The sequence below is a fragment of the Colletotrichum aenigma genome (assembly GCF_013390185.1).
Source record: "Colletotrichum aenigma strain Cg56 chromosome Unknown KSG_Cg56_contig09, whole genome shotgun sequence".
Taxonomy (NCBI): Eukaryota; Fungi; Ascomycota; class Sordariomycetes; order Glomerellales; family Glomerellaceae; genus Colletotrichum; species Colletotrichum aenigma.
In genome coordinates, this window is record NW_023500915.1 from 1,482,977 (window position 1) to 1,504,676 (window position 21,700).

The 21,700-nt window shown below is 53.4% G+C and overlaps 9 protein-coding genes across 9 annotated transcripts; 6 read left to right on the forward strand and 3 right to left on the reverse strand.

The window, feature by feature from the left end:
- Nucleotides 1-651: 651 nt before the first annotated feature.
- CGCA056_v013085 (uncharacterized protein) lies at nucleotides 652-1,179 on the forward strand (the record flags this gene model as incomplete). Its single annotated transcript, XM_037328329.1, has 1 exon — nucleotides 652-1,179. The coding sequence occupies one exon, from the start codon at nucleotides 652-654 to the stop codon at nucleotides 1,177-1,179; it is 528 nt and encodes a 175-aa protein (XP_037172776.1).
- A 263-nt stretch (nucleotides 1,180-1,442) lies between these two features.
- On the reverse strand, nucleotides 1,443-3,013 carry mtr-3 (N amino acid transport system protein; the record flags this gene model as incomplete). The annotated part of the gene is made up of 4 exons (XM_037328330.1): nucleotides 1,443-1,536; nucleotides 1,592-2,573; nucleotides 2,627-2,677; nucleotides 2,737-3,013. 4 exons carry the CDS (start codon nucleotides 3,011-3,013, stop codon nucleotides 1,443-1,445), a joined length of 1,404 nt encoding a protein of 467 aa, XP_037172775.1.
- A 736-nt stretch (nucleotides 3,014-3,749) lies between these two features.
- Nucleotides 3,750-7,508, reverse strand: secG-0 (Ankyrin repeat, PH and SEC7 domain containing protein secG; the record flags this gene model as incomplete). Its single annotated transcript, XM_037328331.1, has 1 exon — nucleotides 3,750-7,508. The coding sequence occupies one exon, from the start codon at nucleotides 7,506-7,508 to the stop codon at nucleotides 3,750-3,752; it is 3,759 nt and encodes a 1,252-aa protein (XP_037172774.1).
- A 772-nt stretch (nucleotides 7,509-8,280) lies between these two features.
- On the forward strand, nucleotides 8,281-9,486 carry CGCA056_v013088 (uncharacterized protein; the record flags this gene model as incomplete). Its single annotated transcript, XM_037328332.1, has 1 exon — nucleotides 8,281-9,486. The coding sequence occupies one exon, from the start codon at nucleotides 8,281-8,283 to the stop codon at nucleotides 9,484-9,486; it is 1,206 nt and encodes a 401-aa protein (XP_037173029.1).
- A 3,339-nt stretch (nucleotides 9,487-12,825) lies between these two features.
- Nucleotides 12,826-13,197, forward strand: CGCA056_v013089 (uncharacterized protein; the record flags this gene model as incomplete). The annotated part of the gene is made up of 1 exon (XM_037328333.1): nucleotides 12,826-13,197. The coding sequence occupies one exon, from the start codon at nucleotides 12,826-12,828 to the stop codon at nucleotides 13,195-13,197; it is 372 nt and encodes a 123-aa protein (XP_037172770.1).
- An 816-nt stretch (nucleotides 13,198-14,013) lies between these two features.
- Nucleotides 14,014-15,504, forward strand: CGCA056_v013090 (Methionine aminopeptidase 2-2; the record flags this gene model as incomplete). The annotated part of the gene is made up of 4 exons (XM_037328334.1): nucleotides 14,014-14,056; nucleotides 14,128-15,263; nucleotides 15,309-15,395; nucleotides 15,448-15,504. 4 exons carry the CDS (start codon nucleotides 14,014-14,016, stop codon nucleotides 15,502-15,504), a joined length of 1,323 nt encoding a protein of 440 aa, XP_037173342.1.
- Nucleotides 15,505-17,618: 2,114 nt separating this feature from the next.
- On the forward strand, nucleotides 17,619-18,188 carry CGCA056_v013091 (Protein UPS2; the record flags this gene model as incomplete). Its single annotated transcript, XM_037328335.1, has 1 exon — nucleotides 17,619-18,188. The coding sequence occupies one exon, from the start codon at nucleotides 17,619-17,621 to the stop codon at nucleotides 18,186-18,188; it is 570 nt and encodes a 189-aa protein (XP_037173343.1).
- A 576-nt stretch (nucleotides 18,189-18,764) lies between these two features.
- On the reverse strand, nucleotides 18,765-19,421 carry CGCA056_v013092 (uncharacterized protein; the record flags this gene model as incomplete). Its single annotated transcript, XM_037328336.1, has 2 exons — nucleotides 18,765-18,989; nucleotides 19,281-19,421. 2 exons carry the CDS (start codon nucleotides 19,419-19,421, stop codon nucleotides 18,765-18,767), a joined length of 366 nt encoding a protein of 121 aa, XP_037173344.1.
- A 666-nt stretch (nucleotides 19,422-20,087) lies between these two features.
- Nucleotides 20,088-21,003, forward strand: CGCA056_v013093 (putative uridine kinase; the record flags this gene model as incomplete). The annotated part of the gene is made up of 3 exons (XM_037328337.1): nucleotides 20,088-20,163; nucleotides 20,309-20,338; nucleotides 20,387-21,003. 3 exons carry the CDS (start codon nucleotides 20,088-20,090, stop codon nucleotides 21,001-21,003), a joined length of 723 nt encoding a protein of 240 aa, XP_037173345.1.
- Between the last annotated feature and the right edge of the window lie 697 nt (nucleotides 21,004-21,700).

Below are 21,700 nucleotides of genomic sequence, written 5' to 3' on the forward strand. Positions count from 1 at the left end.
CGCCTCAGCCCGGAGCCGGAGGGATCAACAGCAGCTAGCTACGGATTATCTGAGCACACCTCTTCTTCCCTCCGTCGACAACAAAGCGTCAGATCTCAGTAAGGCTGGGAGGTGGAGACCAAACTTCGTTAGCCTGCCTACCTCCCGAACCCGTCGGGGAGGCGCTGACCGTGCTACGGACATGCATGCTAACGTCGACAGATTGCTGTGGGCTGAGCTACCTTTGCTGTCGGAGGCGGGAGAGGCTTGGGTCGTTGAGATTGTCATGTTACCCGAATATCCGGGCCTTCTCGAGAGGTCGGGAGTGGGAACTCTGCCACGATGTCTCTCGGGATGGCAGCTGTGCGCGGTGGTGCTGATGAGTGAGGGGGATGGGGACACAGCCCGAACGCCCAGCTGGACGTCATCCTTCTGGCTAGCTGTCTAGCTACATGGCGATGGAAGCAGAAGAAAGCTGTCATGGAATACGAGGGCTGTAAATCTATAAAGGAGAAAGACATCCATGTCAACAGTCCATCTGCTTCTCTCATCATCAGCAACAACAACAACAACAACTTCCACAACACTCCAATCCAATACTCAACACTTCCAAGTTCCTCTACCAACACTCTCCATCATCACTTCAACCCCCCAAACCACCCAACCGCCAAAATGCAGCTCACCAACATCCTCATCGCCGCCCTGGCCGCCGGCTCTGCCACCGCCGCCTCCGTCTCCTCCCGCGCCGCCCGCCTCGCCGCCCGCCAGACCGGTGCGCCCTGCGAGCGCATCGGCGCCAACGACGCCAACTTCGGCGTCGCCGACCTCTCCTCGGGCGTCGTCGTCAAGAAGGTCCTTTCCTTCGCCGTCGGGCCCTCCGCCTCGGGCCCCTGCTCTCTGATCGGCCAGTTCAACGCCGGCTTCCCCATCGACCTCGGCGGCGCCGAGTTCTCGCGCCTTGATGTCCGCGATGTCGCCACCGGCGCGCTCGTCGGCTCGTTCCCCCCGCTCAAGGTCGAGCACAACGTCGTCGTCGAGGACACGTTCGTCACGATCAACAGCTTCACCTGCGCTGACAACGTGGCGTTTGAGTTTGCGATCGCGAATGATGGTGACGCGGACGTTGATATCAATGTTACCTTTACGGCGTCTGAGCAGGGCGGCTTCTTCATCAAGAAGGGTGACCAGTGCCCCATCTAAGTCTTCGGGGACGTGACTCTTCGGGAATGGTGGGAAGGTATGATGGGTTTGGCTTGGGATACTGCATATAACGGCGTTTGGTTTCGATTTGCATAGATGGCGGGACGGGAATTTGGGACTTTGGACATATTTGCATTATCTTTCTTACTGGTACATCTACCAATTAACATATTTCATTCCATGCTCATACACTCATTTCCAACTTCATTAGTGACAAATGTTCGCGTGTCATATACTCAGCATTATTGGAGAAGAACTCCATATCAAGATATAGTGGCCGAATTATCAGCGCAGTCAAAGACCTTCGTGATCAAGCCCGACGCATATGCGTCCTTAATGGATACGGCCACGCTATAACTACAGATCCATGTCAGTCTCTTGCCTTCTCCAAAGGTATATGGGGCAGACTTACGTTCCGGCGATGACCATAAAGAAGCCGACCAGGACAATGAGGATGTGGAAGCCATATGCGCCCTTCTGCCTCATGCTGCCGCTCTTATAGCTCGAAAAGTCCTGCATCCACAGAAGGGCGGGAAAGACGAGACTGAACGGCGCAAAGCAGATGGCACCCGCCAGGCCCAGGAGGTAGTTGAGAATCGGCACCGCCTCGGCAACGATGAAGGCCAGAATTCCAAGCACCAGATTGCTCCCTATCCACGTCGACCAGTGAACGAGAGTGTTCTCCTGCAGGTGGTGCGAGTCTCTTAGCACCCGCACGAAGATGTACTTGGCCGCGACGTGCTGGTAGATACCGACACCAATGATAAGCCCCGGCAGGCCGATGCCGTACGAGATCTTCTTGAACAGCGGGCCCGCGCTGCCGAACGCCGGCGTCGCCAGCCACACGCCGCACCAGCGGTAGATCACAAGCGAGAAAGACAAATACATGGCCAGCACCAACCCACCCGTGACCAGCGCCGCGCGGCGGTAGTCCTGCGGCCGTCGCATCTCGGAGATGACGGGCAGGTACATGGACGACCCGCTGTTGCTGATGAAGATGTTCGCGCTGGCGGTGATGCCCGCGACGAAGGTGGGGTGCGCGACGGCGGTCCAGCCGAGCTCGAAGGGGCCGGTCTGCGGGGCGACGGCGGGGCGGTCCTGCTTTGTGACGGCGACGACGAAGACGAAGACGGCGACGAAGAAGGTGGTGAAGCCGAGCCAGGTCAGCCAGCCGAGCTTGCTGAAGGTGCGGACGGAGGAGAAGGCGGTGATGAGGATGGCGCCGAGGAGGGTGAAGACGACGGTGCAGGCGCCGTGGGAGGAGACGGCGTTGAAGGCGGTGGAGATGGAGACGATGCCTGCGGCGGAGATGAGGACCTGCGCGATCAGGATTTGGAGGCCGACCAGCTCGCGGCCGGGGCGGGACCAGAGGCGGCCGCACATGTCGGCGAGGGCTGGAAGGAAAGATGTTAGAGAGGAAGAGGGGATAGTCGGACTGGGAGTTTACTGTGGCATTCGGGATGTCGATTGCGGAATTCTCCCAAGATGACGGCCGTATCTGGATTCTTGGTGTTAGCGATTCGAAGAGATAATCGTTTTACAGAAGAGCCGTCATACATGTGTTGAGGGCGTGCCATCCAACAAGAGACACGGCACCCGGAACAGCTCCTAGTGTCGCAAAGGCTCCAGGAACACTCAGAATGCTCATCGCGAACTGGATCTTGCAGAAGATGATAGTGGCCCTCTGCCAGCTGACTGTCCGAAACTGGACGCCATCCTCGGTCTGTCTGAAGACATCATGAGTCTCCTCGATCTCGCCCTTCGTCGAAGCGACGTCGGCCTGGCCGTCAGACACGTGAGGGCTGACTTTGTCGTCGGTTACGGGAGACGCCATGATGTTCTGCTTTCGAGAGCGAAACACGCGGAAAAGGGGGGGTTGGTCTTCACCGCAGTGTGTCGCAATAAGCTTTCTCTGGGGAAGTCCCCCCAAAAAGGGCAGTGGGTCGGGGGTTTGTTTTTATATACAAAAGAAGCCGGCCAATATGTCGAGAGTTGCATTCTGGTCAATTGCTTTTTTATCCCGGGGTCGGAGATAAGCTTCGAGTTAAAGGGTCCAAAACTTGCCTCTGACCAAAGGCTGGGAGCCGAATGTAACGATATGGGAATTTGAAGCTCGGCATGGTAGCTTATCTCTTTTTGGAGCTCTAGTTCCCTAGCTTGGCCGATAAGAACTGCCGATTTGGAGGATTGTCGAGTTAGGTGTTTGGATTTGTGAGGAGTCCACGATATGATAAGCTAGATCGTTACCAGGGGGTGTAGCCGCTGATAGCGGATAATACACTCTTGCTCGGGTAACGGCAACGGCGAAGCGTGTCTTGACTCTAGAGCCGCATGGTGAATCACATTCCGCGACGAATAATGGTCCTAACGCGACTTGAATGCTTCATGGCGTAAGCAGTTCATAATTAGGACGTTCCAAGTCTTGTTGCGGTTGTGCATGTTTTGGAGTTGGCCGGTATGTCTAACTACGTCTGGACAGAAGGGTAGAGACAAAATTATTTCGACAATCAGCTCCGCAAGCTTCTCCAAATCAAGTTCAACCTATCCTCCGAGCTGTTCTAATCATCCCTTCAGTTTAATGGCTGGAATTGGCCCCAGTTGATGTCAACATCTGACGAATCCGAATCCGCGGAGGATGGGCAAGAACTAAGCGTTTCGGCATCGCCAACTAAAACGTCGTCATGAGCAGGAATCTGGTGCGAGGCAGACTCTGCGGATAACCCGAACAGCAGAAGAGTTCTCTGCTGTTGTGCCAATCGCCATCCCCATCTTGTACTAAATATGGGCAACATGTACATCCGGCCGTGGCGAGACCTCCTCATACGCGAAGGTGGCCTGGTGGCCAAATCGAGAGGTGTGTTGCCATTTCTATCTCGAGCATTGCGGTCCGCCCCTGCTTCTAGAAGGCATTGGATTATATCGAGGTGCGTTTTCCTCACAGCAACATGTAAGGCTGTTTTCCCCTGGTCGTCTCGCAAATCAACGAAAGCCCCATTGCTGATCAGTAGCTTGACCGTTGATTCGTGACCGCCTGCTGCACTTTTCTTCAGTGAACTAACGCCACAATCGTCTTGGGCATTAATCGGGGCCCCGTGGTCAATTAAAAACTTGACCATTGAGTCGTAACCGTCTGCTGCACTTTTCATCAGTGGACTGAAACCTCGCTCATCTCGGGCGTCAATTAGAGCCCCGTGATCGATGAGAAGCTTGACCGTCGATTCGAAACCACCTGCTGCACTTTTCATCAGTGAACTTTGACCCCGCTTGTCTTGGGCGTCAACCAGAGCCCCGTGGTCGATTAGAAGCTTGCAAATCCGATTCATACCCTTTTTGGAGGCCACCATGAGGGCCGAATTGCGACCAGAACGCCTCATGTTGGGGTCAGCGCCATGAGACAGTAGTAATGAAACTATCTCGCAAGCGGCACACATGGGCCCTTGAAGGCTGCTTGCGCATGTGTTCCTACAGCCTTCTGTTCTGGCTGCGGAAACAGCAATCATCAAGGGATTGTGGGATTCGGCATTAATGTCGACTTTCCCAGTATTAAGCAAAGCCTTGACTTTTCGCAGGTTGCCACTTTCGGCAGAACAAGCAATCGGCGAAGGTTCGGAATGCTTAGGCCCTTCAGGGAGGTTAGGGTTCAGGCCAAGGTCGGTCGCAAGATATTCTAGGACATCGTCGGCTCCGTTCGTCTTTGCCGCCCACCAAATAGGTGTCCTATTGTCTTTGTCGGGCGTGGATGGGTTTACTGTCCCGACTGCTTGAATGGCCTTCACTTGAGGTAAGACCGATTCGCCCGGTGCGTTCGCGATGTTGTGAATCGCCAAGGTAAAGGCAGTGTTTCCCTCGGTATCTGTGTAATCCGGGTCCATGAACCTGACTGCAACTTGCGTCAAGTCAGAATATCTCTGAGCCAAAGCGGCTTTGAGAAACCTCCACTTCTGAGCCTCCGTCATTTGTGGAAGTGTACGACTATCGTCAAGGAGCATGTTTGCAATCCCCTCGTGTCGATATCGAGTAGCATAATGCAACGCATCTGACCACTCGTTCTCTACGTTTGGTCGTAGTCTGGGATCTTTAAGAAAGGCCCGTACTGTAGACTCATGGCCTACTATTGAGCTCATCATTAACGGCGTTTGTCCGCCTTGAAGACCGTTCAGAGAGAAGTCGTCAAAGTCTTCGTCGCCTTTCTGAGATAAGAGGAAACGAACAACCGCAGCGCGACCCTCTATTGCTGCCCACCATAACACTGTTCTTCCAAATCTATCCAAGTCATATTGAGCCGAACTTTCGTTATGACTTATTCTTCGAACCACAGCCTCGAGGCCACACGCTGCAGCGACGATGAGGGGCGTGAATCTCGGTGCGACGACGTACCGTTTGCAGAAGGCTATGGACTCATCGCTCGGCAAGTAAGCATGGTGAGGTGGCGGCTCCAGTACGGTCTTCCAACACCCCGAAGTGTAAAAGTATCTCGTGGAAAGAAAGGTCAGAAACCAGGACTCAAGGCTGTCTTCTTCTTGGCACCATTGGCACAACTTAACGGCCAGGTCATTGATTGTGTCTTCCAAGCCGAATCTAGCTTCTTGGAAGTGCTCATGCCAGTACGTTGCTGCGTAACGGAAAAATGAATAATGCAATTCCACATGCTCCTCCACATTTTCTCGTGTCTCGCGAGGGTCAGTGTATCTCAGTGCAAGATACCCCGTGCAAATTTTGGCGAATATTGCATGCGAATCTTCTAGAAAAAACGCATGCTTCCAGGTGAATTTTGCTGCTGTCGGGGTGTTGTTGGGGGCTGTGAGGTACTCGGATGCAACTTGACTGTTATGCAAGTTGACTAGGAACTCTTTCGCAGTCTGATGAAGAAAGTAGACTTTGCCCTCCACAACAGTGACGAACAGCCCACACGTTGCCCTCAAAGTGTCTCTGAAGCGCTCAGAATGCTCCATCTGAATTTCTGAGTAAATCTGATGGCTTTCGGACATTGCTAGAGCGACAGAGATTTCTTGTAAAGTTAATGGTCGTGCCGCAGAAATTACAATATGAAGTAACTTGCGAGCTTTCTCCACATCGAGACTCCGATTGAGAATGTTCTCATAGAGTTTATCAAGACTCTCCGGTATAGTTCTGAGGGCGTCCTTGACGCTATCCTCAGTGAACGAGAGGATATTCTCGATAACGTCCAAGGCCACCTTCACCCACAAATACGTGCGGTTTTCGGTCTTCATGAATTGCTCTTCTAGAAACTCAGTTTCCCATCCTTCTAAGGAGAGAGTCTCGGAGATATCATGAATCCGACTTTTGGCGAAAACATCAATTTCTTGGGCAATCTTGGTGACCTGCGTGTCGTCCTCCCCTCTCAAGTGAATTGTTGGCCAGCTGTTTTCAAGCCGACGAAAGCCCCTTTGAATCTGCAGGTATGGCCTTGAAGTTAAAATGAACTTCAACGGATGCTCCAGAGTCGTAGAATTATTGTACAACTTGCTCAGAGCAGTAATGAGTTGTTGACGGTCACCCTCCTGGCACTCGTCCAACGCATCTATCAAACAGATAATCTGAGTTGAACTCTGTGCCGCCACTTTGATGAGCATCTCAAAGAGACTAGAAAACGACTCAGTAAGCGTTTTGCCATCACTTCGAAATTGAGCGATGATTGACGTGCTGAGTAGTTGCGGTTGCTGTATAAAAAGCTGACGAAGCAAAGCACAGAGAGCGGCCACTGCCGTTTTCTGATCCGAAAAGTTTTCCTTGAAGAAGAAGTAGCAAGTCGTCTGAGCCAAGTTGCTGATCAGGATGTTGTCTACCAAGTACTTGGCGAGGACAGATTTACCGCAACCAGGATCTGCGGATACCCAAAGCAACTTAGACTCTAGCGATTCTTTCCAGTCCAGGAAATAAGGATGTTTAATAAACCACTCGCAGGTCCCGTCCACTCGCTCAGGGTTGATGTCTTTTCTATCTAGATACGGACATGTGTAGAGGAGTTTGAGACATCCGGCTCGTTGATCCTGGAGACGAGCTGCCTCCTTGATGTCGGGATGTTTATAACTTTGGTCTGAAAGGAGATATGAGTCCTTCAGTAGGCCGCCCTTTATGCGCTCGATTTGTTCTTTATCTAGATGCGGGTCGCTGAGCTTCAGATCGATGAGAAACTGTCTGTCTTTGTCGCCAGGGTCGTTTGCTGCATGATCTTTGCACTTTATCAGCGAAGTTTGTTTCGGGGAAGGATGGGCAAACTTACGTATCGTGATATTCTCCGCGTTGTACTGGCAGCCACCCCCCACATTGTTGTACTGTTTGCCCGAACTGGTGTTGTTAAGGTTCATTCTCGTAGTGTCCCACGAGGCGTATCGTGAGCTGCGTCGCGTTGATTAGTTTACAGTTCCTGTTATACTCTGGTGTGTTGAATGGTCTTTGCCCGGATTTGGCAAGAGGGCTGCGGAGAGGGCATCAAGTTCCTCTGGTCAGATAATCTGGGAAGCGTGCGCAGCCTGATCGGGCGGGGAAGAAAGTGGGAAAGAAGACATATGATGGTGTTGGGCGTTTTTGGTTCATCAGACAGTAGACTTGATTGGAGCACTGCCTCAAAGCACGCCAATCAAGGCTGCCTCCGGGTGTGACGGGCGATGACTGGCTGACATGCATATATCTTGGCTATGCGGGGCTGGTCTCCCTGTAGCCTTAAGGGTCTCTGTCCTCGTCCTGCCGTCGTCTCCGGCAGTTTCCATGATCATTCCCTCTTGCTACAATACCTTACGCTCACGATTAAAAGCCTCAAGTCGTTCGAAGCCCACCACAAAAAAAGAAAGAAAAAAAAAGGGAAGAAAAAAAGAAAAAGAAAAAGGGGGCGGAACACTGAGTCGCCAAGTAAAACAAGGCCGGAGCAACATAGAAGCTCAAGAAGACCCAGCAGCCGGAAAAGACCTATGAAAGTCCTGACGCCGAGTTTGGGCTACGAATCGCACAGCCCCTATCAGCCTTCGCGATCGCATCAGAAGTGTGGCGAGACTCAACGCGATTGCAGTACCCAAACAACGCTATTTACATTACGTTCTCTGTTACCTAATTGTGATATCCTCACTCCTTGTGTTGGTCACCATGACAACCTACACTCGTCCTCAACACCGCGATGATTTCGAAATCGCAGTGGTCTGCGCGCTTCCCCTGGAAAGTGACGCAGTCTCCCTGATATTGGACGAATTCTGGGATGGTGAAGCCGGAAATGGACTCGGCCGGGCAGCCGGGGATCAGAACAGCTACAGCAACGGCCGCATAGGCGACCATAACGTTGTTTTGGTACATCTTCCCAACATGGGAAAGGTGTCTACCGCGGCGGCGGCTGCTGGACTCCGTTCAATCTACACGAGAGTGAAGCTCGCAGTCTTGGCTGGCATATGCGGCGGAGTTCCTCTTCCCGAAGGACGGAAAGAGATATTCCTGGGAGACGTCGTTATTAGCCAGGCGGTCGTTCAGTATGATCTCGGAAGACAGTATCCTGATAAGTTCATTCGGAAGGATACAACTAGCGATAATCTCGGTCGCCCTAACCAAGACATTCGGTCCCTCCTCGCCAGTGTTCAGGGAACATTTGGTCTGAATCGTCTTCAGCAACATATGCTTCGAACATTGGACCAAATCCAGCATGACAAAGCCGGCCACCAGGCAGGCTACATTCGTCCACCGCCAACTGAAGACATTCTCTTTGAGCCGGCCTATCTCCATCGTCACCACGACCAAATCAACTGTGGATGTGACGACAATGCAGCCTGCGATAAGGCCATGAACGCATTCTGCTCGGACCTTCGGTGTGCCGAGAACAGCGTCTTACGAACAGGACAGCCAGGCTCTTCAAGATCGCAGGATCCTCGTATCTTCATTGGACAAGTCGCTTCGGGAGACACGGTCATGAAGTCCGGAAAGCGCCGCGATGAAGTTGCACGAGAACATAACGTGATTGCTTTCGAGATGGAGGGCGCCGGCGTCTGGGACCAAGTTCCATGTCTGGTCGTCAAAGGGGTATGCGACTACGCGGATAGTCACAAGAACAAAGTGTGGCAACCTTACGCCGCGGCGGCGGCCGCGGCTACAACCAAGGCTCTTCTTGGGCTCTACCCTCGAACTGATAATCCGACGCAACGCTTTGCCGCTAGAGACGATAAACCGCCCCCCGCCACAAACAATTTCAACAATAATGGAACCGGGTCTCAATACAACAACACCGGCAGCGGTCCTCAGTACAACAACACTGGAGGGGGGAACCAATTCAACGGGACCAACATGACCTTTGGCAACTTTACCAGGTAGAGTGTAGTAACATGGAGGCAACGAACTATAGTTCGACGAAGAGACAACTTAGAAAACAGTGTATGTATGGTGCTGGGAACGAAAATATCTAGTACTACAACAGGAAAAGGGGCACAGACAGTAGCACAGCTAGGCATTGGAGTTGGCAAATGTCCACTTTAAAACGCTTTCGTGACCTTTGAGGTGTTTCTATCGAGGTTTTATTAATGATATTATTACTACTGAACTTGAAACTGTGCCAAAAAGCTCGATGTACAAGCCATGCGGTCCATGTCGTCAGAATACTTCTAGAAATGAAGCTGATCCAACCTATCCCGCCCATACGAAGCAGCAATACTTCTACATCCAAACCGACTCAGGAGAATGCGACTGTCCTTGAGCGAACAGCGATCCAGCTAATAAAAAGGCTAATTCCATATTAGAGTAGCTCTGCAGTTAATACATCTGCCTAATAAATGTTAGTCTATGTGAATCACTTTAGGCACCTAACAGATTACCTAACAAAAACGGCTGGAGACTCACCTTAATGTGTTAGGTTGGTCCTCAGGCTCCTCGGATGGACAGTGGCAGCAATAGCAGAATCTGACTCCCATCTCTGTTAGCGTGGCAAGCGTCTGCCGCTCCGCCTCCTCGACCGCCGGATCCACCCTTGCCCGACTTTGCTCGCAGGTCTCGCCTGGGTGTGCCTTTCGTTTGCAGATCATGCAACTTCGATTCTTGCAGCTGCAACGGGCAGTTTTGGCGGTCTCGTTACGTTCGTGATGAGGAATGTATCGTCGGCACAAGGTGTCGTGGCAGTAGATTGCTTTTCGCTCTTGGACGTCGGTTGCTTCGGAAACGAGTCTTTGGTAGCGTGCGCACTCGTGTGGAAGGAGGAGTTCTTCGGCCCACGCATCAACAAACCCTGATTCGCCGCTGTAAGCACAGTAGGGCTCGATGCAATTTGGCTGGAGAAATGGCCGGATAGAGATGGAGGAGCGGAGGTATTTGGTGACGCAGTTGCGACAGAACTTCGTACCACATGGGTGTTCCAGGACACGGGCCGGTCGTAGTTCTGCTTTACAGATGAAGCAAGTGCTGAGAATTACCTGTTGGTCGTGCATGTCGATTTGAAGCATTTTGATTAATCGCTTTACTTTGGTATTCGATGCTCCTCGGTTTGCTGGTCCTTTCTTTGTCTGTGGTACCTCATCGTCAGTTGCTTTTGTTTCACCTTCACTTCTAACTGGGCGTGTCAGTCTTACCTTATTGATCATTCCTTCATCATTTGTCGTTCTTGCTTCGCTCGTCGCCCCTACCACGTCTTGCCTCGCTTCGTCAGCTGCTCTTACCTCGTCTGCGGTTCCTATGCTGGTCGTCGTTTCCTCTGTTGCTGCAGGCAGCGAGGCAGCAGGATCCGCCTCAATGACTTTCCCTGCAGCATTCCGTGCTAACACCCAGTCATCCTGCTCTGGATCGTAAATGAGGCCTGGCGCTCTTCTGACGCCAAATCTCAGACCCCTCCTGGGTCGTCTCCAAGGTGCTTTGTACCAAGAAGGCGTTTTGTGTGACTTCATGAATTTATTCCTCGTGGTATCCCTTTCAGCAAAAGTATTTGTGAAGGCGAAGTTGGAACGGTCACAGGAACGATACATTGATTCTGCAAACTACGTCTAATTATGCCCCTTTCTAAGCGCCTTTCAGGTTAATATAAATTTTGATGATGTATCTCCGATACGGGTTTAGAAATCCAACACTTGGGGGACATTCTTTATGCAACCTGAATGGTAGTAAGTGATGTCTTTTAGAGTTTCACGATGGTATCTTCGTCAGATGCTAGAGTGGGAACCGGATCTCAGGTTTATTTCGCAATCTTCACATCAGGGTACTCGCTCCAGTTTCACGGCACCTCTTTGAGGTTCTAGCACAGCGAAAAATAGCTCCTCACAATGAACATAAACTTTCTGGCGGTAGGTCGTTACTACTGGCTTGGGTTAACCTGTTGCAAGATATGGCCACTAACACTCCAAAATTTGCAGCCATATCTCGATGAATCACCCATTTGATCTATATCTAGCGGGAAAGACTTTCTTTACTCAACGCCTAATTTGTACTCACTACTTGACAGTACCAAAAGCGTGGCTCGTCAAGTCAATTTTCTGACGACCGACTGTTCGCTGCACAGATCACAATGTTTGAGTCGATGTTGTGCAACATGACGTTGAACAAAAGTAAGACGGATGAACTTGAGCATTTCCTCCGTTGCCGTTGTGTCACCAGCTGGTCTAGCAGGTGCCAAAGTAAGGGTCTGAGACAGCCCATAGCCAACGGCCTCTAGCCGTTTTCATGTGAGGTCTCATCAACCCCTCTGTGCACTGCGCCCCAAGTTGCAGAAAGCCTTGACGTAAAGCTACAGGGCTAATAAGCCTGGACAAATCATTTGACCTAAGCCTCACCGATGGGCACATCTATCGTGGGCTGATTTTCGAGATCGGCGCCAGAGCTGAAAGACTAGCTGCATGACCATCTGCCTTTCCCCGCAAACGACCCTTCCCTTGTTTCAAACTTTATTAGTTCAGGTCTTGTTTTGAGATAGGACTAAGCTTGATGTTAATACTTCTCAACATCACGAGACTAGATTACTAGCCCTGGAGACCTAGGGCTTGAGTCCAGACGCATAATTGGCAAGAACTGATATGATGATCGTGTCAATGGGCTGCGGTGATCATCAACTGATTAGGCTGGCACATAAGACTTGAGGCAGGAATGGGCCAATGAGTATTTAGCCAAGACTGGCCTCGACTCTCGTAAAGCATACATCTACTCGCTTGTGTGGTTCAGGGTGAAGATATCCAAATTGTGCTAGGTAACGACACGACCAATGCGAGGGGCTTTCAAAGACATTTGTACGTAAAACATAACGACAGGACCATCGTAAGGTTTGCAGCAGCATGAACTACCATCCAATCAGCAGTAACTAAGCCAGTAGCACAACATTCTATCGACATGCTACAGCCAATCGTGGCCCCTGGACTTCAAGTGTCTTATCTATGATAGATCAACTACACGGCTGTGTAAGTTGAATCTCATCAATACCGTCAGACGGAGGAATTGTTTCCTCCGACTTTCACAGACGAGTCGTCATCGGTAGACTATTCTGTTGAACCGTGATGTCTGCCAGAAACGGCATAAAAGGCCACCAATATCTCGAAGCAAACAACAAAATCATCTCAGCCATTAAGCAAGAAAGCCTTCAACAGGACACGATTCCGTATCTTCAAAGTTCGAGTTAGTCATCGAAGCCTTCAACCCCTCAGTTTCCCACTGACTTCAACTAGCCTTAAGCTCACACCAACCAACATGCGCTTCTCCGCCCCCCTGACTGCCCTCTTCCTCGCCATGACCGTCCAGGCTGGCGTAGCTCAGTCTGAAGGGCCCGTCGCTCTCGCGGAACGGTCCGACGATGTGGACACCCTCGAAGCCGCGGTGGAGAAGAGAGAGGGCATCTCTCTCGAGAAGAAAGCTTGCAAGTACAACGGATGCAAGTGCAACAGCCGCAGTAAGCAGCTCACTGTCTGCGGCAACTGCTACTGGGCAAACACCGGCACTTGGGTCGTGACCGCCAAGCGCGTCAACAACCACATTTACGAGTGTTCGCCATCTGGAAATTGCTGCGATTACGGAGTTGGCTCAGACTGTGGCAAGGCTGGTGCCAGATGCATCAAGAACTAAGCCGAAACCGAAGCACCTTACATGCACAACCCCCTGGGAGGGATTCGCAGGATCATCAGAAACAATACGACGTATGAGGCCTTTTTTGACAGGTTGTCATGTTTGAAGTTGTCGTCTCATGGGGGCCGTATCCAAAGTCTACCATTCGTCGCTCGCTCTTACACGCAGGGTTGTTGATCGTGGAGATCGTGATGTGCGGGAAACGAGATAAAATCCAGAGAAAATCATTGGAGACAACAATTATGGTTCCATGCAGGAGTGAAGTACGTAAAGTTGCATGTTCCTGGTCGATACACTTGCAAGGCAAGACGAGGCGAGTCGAGCCTAAAAATAGGGGATCAAATGACGTTGTGACATGTAAGAGAAGCAAACTTAGCCGACTTGAACCAACTCGTGCCGCGTGCAACTCCGCAGTCCAGTCGCAGCACGAGTAATATTGTCTGGAACCTTGCCGTTAGTCTTCGAGTTGACCAGGCTAAGCGCTTAAGGGGGCCGCTCGGTCGCAGGCTTGGCTTTCTTGGCTTTTGATGATTTTTTCTCTCAAACCCATACGGACGAGAAAACAACGACGGTTTTGTGGGCTGGCCAGAAACAAGCGACCCTACCCAGGCGAGTCTCGACAACTCCTGCGCTCTTTCATTAGGTACAGAGGGCGTTTTGCAAGGTGAAACGGTCGTTGGACATTGCATAAGGGGCTACTCCCCGGTTAACGATTTACGGGGGCTTACCCCGCCCTTGCGTTTACTAGGTGGGGTCAAAAATCTGTCGCTCCCACCACCAACTTCATCACACACGCGCAAATCCAGTGATGCCAAGATGGCTGCCCAAGTTCCCACCGAAGCTTTGAAGAAGCTGAACGGTACGCTCGAAGCTGGAAATCCGACGTCTTTCTGTGGTCGTCAGTTTGCTAATGGAAGATTCAACATCTAGTGGGAGAGCCCGCGACGAACGGCAAGCCAGCAAACCCCGCCGAGGGAAACGGGGTCGACCATGAGAGCGACGACTCTGATGAGGAGGGTGACGAGGTAGTGGCGCCCGCCGCCGGGGCGGCCGCTAAGAAGAAGAAGAAGAGAAAGCCCAAGAAGAAGAAGAAGAACCCGACCGCCCAGTCCGACCCGCCCCGCGTGCTTATGTCCTCGCTGTTCCCGCAAAAGAACTACCCCAAGGGCGAGGAGGAGGAGTACCGCGACGAGAACCTCTACCGCACGACGAACGAGGAGAAGCGCCACCTCGACAACCTCAACAATGACTTCTTGACCGACTACCGCGAGGCCGCCGAGATCCATCGCCAGGTCCGCCAGTGGGCCCAAAAGAACATCAAGCCCGGCCAGACGCTGACCGAGATCGCCGAGGGCATCGAGGATGGCGTGCGCGCGCTGACGGGCCACCCGGGTCTCGAGGAGGGCGACGCCATCAAGGGCGGTATGGGTTTCCCCTGCGGCCTGAGTCTGAATCACTGCGCTGCGCATTACACCCCCAACGCCGGCAACAAGGTGGTCCTGCAGCAGGGCGACGTGATGAAGGTCGATTTCGGTGTGCACGTCAACGGACGCATCGTCGACAGTGCCTTCACCATGGCGTTCGAGCCGCAGTACGACCCCCTTCTTGAGGCCGTGAAGGCTGCCACGAACGCGGGTATCAAGGAGGCCGGCATCGACGTGCGCGTCGGTGACGTTGGTGGTGTCATTCAGGAGGTCATGGAGAGCTACGAGTGTGAAATTGATGGCGTATCGTACCCCGTCAAGTCGATCCGCAACCTCAACGGCCACACGATTGAGCGTTGGAGCATTCACGGCACCAAGAGCGTGCCCATCGTCAAGAGCAACGACACGACCAAGATGGAGGAGGGCGACGTTTTCGCCGTCGAGACCTTCGGCAGTACCGGTAACGGATACGTCAGAGACGACATGGAGGTCTCTCACTACGCCAAGCGCGGCGAGGGCCACGCTGCCCTGCGCCTGGACTCTGCTAAGAGACTTCTGAACGTCATCAACAAGAACTTTGGCACCCTGCCCTTCTGCCGGCGTTATCTGGATCGTCTTGGACAAGACAAGTACCTTCTGGGGGTAAGCTTTCCGGATATTGATGTTGGACCAAGCTGACTTGTGTAGTTGAACAACCTCGTGGCCAGCGGCATCGTTGAGGCCTACCCGCCCTTGTGTGACAAGAAGGGCTCCTACACTGCTCAATTCGAGCACGTACGTATCCCCTTTTCAGTTTTCATGTTGCTCAGTCTAACACATTTTGCAGACCATCCTGCTCAGGCCAAACGTGAAGGAAGTAATCAGCCGAGGAGAGGACTACTAGGCTGGATGAAACCAGCCAGGGATGGATATTGACATGGGTTTCCTTCCACTCAATCGAGACTATCGTTCAGATACATCAAAAATCCAAGCCATCCAGCCATGAAGTGAAGTGACATGGTGATTTCAACTGCTGGCAATACGAGCGGAGAATATTTCTTCCTCCCAACCCAAAAGCAGACCCGTCAGCGGATGTACAATGAAGACAACTGATGCCGTACGTTCAGCATTATTGCGTTCCCCGGCACACGGAACCTAGATCAAGGCGGCCACGGCGGCGTAGCAACCACTATGAACACTGTCCACAGACGGCGGCCGAGGAATGAGCGTCTTGGCAGCGATCCACCCTCGGCTGTGTGCTGGGCCATCACGGCCCCATCCCGGGAAGGGACCCGGTGCCGGCGCGGTGCGGATCGCCGACAAGATTAGGGCCGAGGTGCCCCAATCCTCCATATCGGTCAGGTATCATTCCCGTTTGCCTCCGAATGACGTCCATGATGTCAGACCCTCCCCGGATCGGAAACCGATCTGGTCCGGAGGAGATGAAGATGAACGAACGCCGCATCCTGAGTCACTCATTTCGGGGCTTCAGCCACACAAGAAGCAACGATCTCCGTTCCTCTCCAGGCTTTACCCAGTTGAGGCTGAAAGTGGCGAATGCAGGTGTGGCACCTGAGAGGCTGTGTCACCAAAACGTCAGAGCCGACTTCCAACGGGAATGTCAAGGGCCGATCCAGGCTTTCCCGTGACCTGCACCGTCAGCGGTCACCGCCAGGCCCAGCCAGGTCTGGCTTCACCGTCCACGGTTGGCTAGAGACGGATACGTATCCGTTGACCGTTCCCAAGGGCCTGAGCTAGCCCCCACTCACCGCAAATCCCAAGACATCAAGTGCACTCAAGGGTCCGATCAGCGGCGTCGAGAACCTCAGAGAACCACACCGCACTGCAAGACACACTCACGTCGGCTGCCCTCCCGCAGCTAGTCGGCTCGGGTATGGCAGCGCCTGCGTCGGCTGTGTCAGTTGCAGCAGGTAATGCATAGCATATGAAGGCACGCCAACAGTTGGATCTCGGGCGTGCGGGGTCTGTGAAGCCCGCGGAAATGGAAACAACACTCGCCAAGAATATCGCCAATTATTTTGATCGCAATGCTGTCTCTGAGAGTCGAGCGGGCGCGGGTGCGGCTGGGCTTGGAGTCGGCGGCCGTACCAGTAGACGCTTGGGCCTCTGTACACAGAATGGGAGCTTTCCTCGCTTTTCAGAAGCCCTCTCTGCGACGCCCCGCCGAAAAGCCAATCACATGTAAGCAGCAACACCGCGGCCAGCCCGTTCCGATTTTTTTCAATCGCGCTCATGCACGCCATACCCAATCAGGAGAGATAGGCGAGGTCGATGGACCTCAGCCGGCCCAAACAGCGCTCTCCCTCCCACTTTTCAGATGGAGCTCAAGCACGTCGCACTTCGCACGCGCCACCCCGAATTCCCATTCCTTCCCGGGGCACCGGCCGGGGTTAAGGATGGACCAACCAGCACCCAAAGTCCAGCAGCAGCAGGCGGGGACAGAGGCAGCGAGAATTTTCTCAGCGCTGCACCAACGCGCAGCGCACACTGAGGTGTGAAACCCTGCCCAGTTCGCCGGTCGCGCTTCCCTCTGCGTCTCCACCTTTTCTTTTGCCACGCACCTGGTTGGTCAGATCCCCTTCCTAAAAAACCCGCACACGACACCCGCTCCACCCTCCGACCTACCGAAAGCTCCTTGCAAGGTTTCCCAATCGCCCTTGCCCATTTATTTTTTTGCGTCCCTTTATTATCAACGAATCCCTTCTACCCATTCGCAAGTGCCTACCAACCGCGCATTAATCCCTCTACGAGCATTTGACTCACCACCGTCGCTTCGCACGACAACAACAACAAAAAACAAAATACAACTGTACAGCCTCAGCTTCGACTCCCTCTCCGAGTCCTTTTACGTTGCTGTAACACTCTCCCTAACGAACTTCACGACCGCACACGATACCCAGAACCGAGTGGAGGACCCGCGAAGAGAAAGTTTCCCGCAGAAAACCATCCACACGAGCTTCCCATCTCCGCCGCATCACCACCAGAAACACTTCCACGATGAAGGTCTTCTCCAACGCAGTAACCTTCGAGTACTCCTGGGAGGAGGTCTCAACCGCCAACTGGCGAAAGTACTGCCCCTGGAACGACAAGTCTTCCCACGTCGTCGCCGTCGACACCCTCGCCCGCAGCGTCGACCCCGCCACCGGCATCCTCCGCACAGAGCGCCTCATCACTTGCAAGCAGTCCCCGCCCGACTGGCTCAAGCCCATCTTTGGCGACGGCAGCAACTCCCAGGTGTTCGAGACGTCCTACGTCGACCCGGCCAACAAGACCGTCACCATGGTCTCCCAGAACCTGACCCTGACCAACCTCGTCAGCGTCCAGGAGACGGTCGTCTACAAGCCCATCAGCGCCCACAAGACCCTCTTCGCGCAGGAGGCCCAGATTACCGCCCTTTGCGGCGGCTGGCAGAAGATTAAGAACAAGATCGAGGACACTCTCGTCACTCGCTTCTCCGACAACGCCATCAAGGGCAAGGAGGGCTTCGAGACCGTCCTCGCTATGAGCAGGAGGGCGTTCGAGTGCGAGCGCCAGCAGGGCAGCATGCGTGAGGGTATGGCGGCATGAGACAGCCAGGACTGAGTTGTTTCAGGTCCTTCCCGTCATCACCTTTTCGCGCGGTTCTTGCGTTTGCAGCGAGCGTAGCGGCCTTTTGCAATTTCTCTCGACCAAAAAAGCGGGCAGCATCACATCTTTTTCACACTTTTTAAAGAATCGGAACGGAAAATGGGCTTTAGACGGCGTTGGGTTTAATGACTTTTGCAGACGAGAAGAGGAGGGGATGGAGAGCGAGATTGTTGCTTGGAGCCCTCTCATTTGAGAGTGTCTCGCCATGTACAAATCATTTTTATATTCACGGAGTCCGGGCAACAAAAATACCCCTACACGATAGAGCATCCACGGGGGGGATTTCTCTTTTGCCAAAGCATTGTCTTTTCGGTCCTCGGGCTAGAGATTAGAAAGTGTTTCTTAGAGAAAATAGACATCTCCCACACCTACTTCACACACCGCATCCTGCCTCACTCAAATTATCAGCAAACTTTGCACCCTGAAAAACTTATTTCGTGCATGCCCAATTGCCACTACTGAATGATAGGGTATCGCATTCTCAACAGTGCACTTCCGTAACACGGGTATCTTTATTCAGTTTCCCATCCGACCCCGACACTTGGCCTCGTACTGGCTCAGCATGTCCTTCGTATCCCGATCCAACGCCGCCTCACTTCCGTCCAGGACCCGCCTCACAAACGCCGCGCCCTCCTCGTACCTCCGAAAGAAGTACAGCTCCTCCACAGCGTGAAGAAGTTCTTGCAACACGGGCTTGCTGGCCGGACCAGGCGTCAATGGCAGCTCAATCGTCTTCCAAACCTATTCTGAATCAGTTTTGCTCCCGTTCAGCGTGCGTAAGCAGGTCAAATGCAGGGAGGATGAGGGGGTGAAGGCGGTCTCTCGGATGCGGTGGAGAAAAAAGTGAGCATCGGTGAGGGGGTGGTTTGGGGGGGCTCGGTTGCTCCGGTTCGGCGTTCTGGACAGGGCCGGGGAGGGGGAGAAAAAAGAGGACTTCCTCCCGAGGCGTTCGATAAGGTAAGAATAATGTAATTGTGAAAATGAAGCATTGCAATAATGAAGACGCAGCGTATTTCTGCTGTCGTGACTCACCTCGCCGTTCTGCTCCTTGACTCTGTACGTCGCCCGGAGCTCCTGGAAGGCCTCCTCGGACTGGTGGTCCCGGGGCTTCGCCGCGCCCTCCTCGTCGGAGTCAATGGCGATGCAGAACAGGCCCCCATCGTCGTCGGACATTGTGCTGTTGTGTCGTTTTTGCGCGTTTGAGTGGGCTGGACCCTTTCAAGCAGTCGCCGAATGGCTCACAGAGGGCGTATCCTTCCCCCAAAGTTTCCAAATTGCCTGTCTCGACTGGTGCAAATTCCGCTTCCCCGGGGAATGAATGGGGATATTGCGATGTCTTTGATACTGCCCAACGCAGACTTGCTGATGACTGACTTGAATCTCAACTTCCCAAAAGAGTCCAAACACCGCAAAGCTTGCTCCCGTTTTTCTAGGTGACTCTTCGTCGCCGACTGCGTTATCCACAGCACGCCGAGAGAGTCCCTCCAAAGTGGAACCTCCACCAGTCCGTCCGAGTCGCCCGCCGCAGAATGCCGTCCGCTGTTAGAAATATGCATCTAACCACCACAACAGAATTTTTCGTGTATTCTTACTAATAAACCCGCCCACAGCAAGTCCTGCCGAAGCGAACTTTTAGAAAGCCACCTACCCCCGAGGAAATGACATCAAGCCGCATGGCGGGGTCGGTGGGGGGCGTTTACCTTGCCCGGCGGGGCGTTCTTTGAAGCTGCCCGCAAGCTAAACGACTCAACGACATCCCGCAAACGCTTGTCTCGACGACACCTCTTGGTCTAATACCAGCTCGAATCTCATAGTGCATAGGGTGAAATTGCTGCAAAAATGGAGGCGCAGGTCGAGAGACTCGTAGACAAGGCCTGGGACAAGTTTGAAAAGACACCGGCCGATAAACGCCTACGTACGTCCACTCTCTGTCTCTGCCGGAGCTATCACGCGAGCATCGTGAAGCTCTGATGCGCCTCATCTCCCAAAGCTCCGAGCTCCACAGACCAAAACTTTTCCCACCCGACCCAACACAAGATGCACCGCTGACCCTCCAACAGTGATAGGTATCGCCGGCATCCCAGGCTCAGGTACATCTCCTCCATCCACTTCTCATCCCCTCCTAACATCTCCCGCAGGCAAAACAACCCTCTCCCAGATAATGACAACCCGCCTCAACACCCGCGCCTCCGCCCTCGACACCTCCTACACCCACGCCCCGCCCGCCGCCTTCGTGCCCATGGACGGCTACCACCTCACCCGCGCCCAGCTCTCCGCCCTCCCGGACCCGTCCACCGCCCACGCCCGCCGCGGCGCCGCCTTCACCTTCGACGGCGCCGCCTTCCACGCCCTCGTCACCTCCCTGCGCGTGCCCCTCGCCCCCGAATCATCCGCGCCCATCCTCGCCCCGAGCTTCGACCACGCCGTCAAGGACCCCAAGCCCGACGACATCGCCATCCTCCCCGCCCACCGCATCGTCGTCTTCGAGGGGAACTACCTCGCCCTCGACAAGGACCCCTGGGACGCCGCCGCGCGCCTCATGGACGAGCTGTGGTTCGTCGACGTCGACTTCGAGGTCGCGCGCAGGAGGCTGGTCAAGAGGCACGTCAAGGCGGGCATCGCGAAGGACGAGGAGGAGGCGGATAAGAGGGCGCGGGAGAACGACCTGGTCAACGGGCGCGAGATTGTGGATTTCAGGATGGAGGTTGACGAGGTCGTCGTCAGTCGCGAGGATGACGAATGGGTTCACGCGTAGGTCAGGTATGCTTCCTATGAGATCGGGCGGGTTATAGAACGAGGGGGATATCACCGTGTTGGGAGAGCGTCTGGGCGGTAATGAATGATCATGAAAGCGTTGAACACTCGCATTGAGCTTGATAGATAGCATGACGGGGACGACCATAAGATGAAGTACAATAAGCGACGAACTCTGCTTTGACCCGAGATCTAACCGATTCCGAGGTATCGCAGCAATCATGGAACTTTTAGAGTAATGTCACTTATCGAAACACCAGCAGAGGCATGACCGTATCTCAACAAGACGGCCCTAGCCAAGCAGGAAGAAGCCCGGAAATAGATGAGTTGACAGTGCTATCCCCGCCACTTAGAATAGCATGATTAAACGAAGGTTGGCTCGGTCTCTACCGGCAAAGAGAAAACTAAATTGTAAAGTCAATTACAAAGGAGAAACGCAGGTCTTCCACAACGCCCGAGACATGGCACACAATCACATCAGGGAAGCGAGGCTTGAAGGAAGCTATTCTCTATCTACTGCTGGCCTTGATCTCTAGAAGCCAGGCATGATGGCCCATTTCTGTCCTTTTCTCCACCCAGTGTCTCTCGAAAACCTTTTCACATTCCATTCATGTTGTGACCTGATCCCGTACCCCAAATCACATTACCACGGTCCAAGACAGAAATATGCAAGCCCCCATATCCACGCGTCCCGCTCA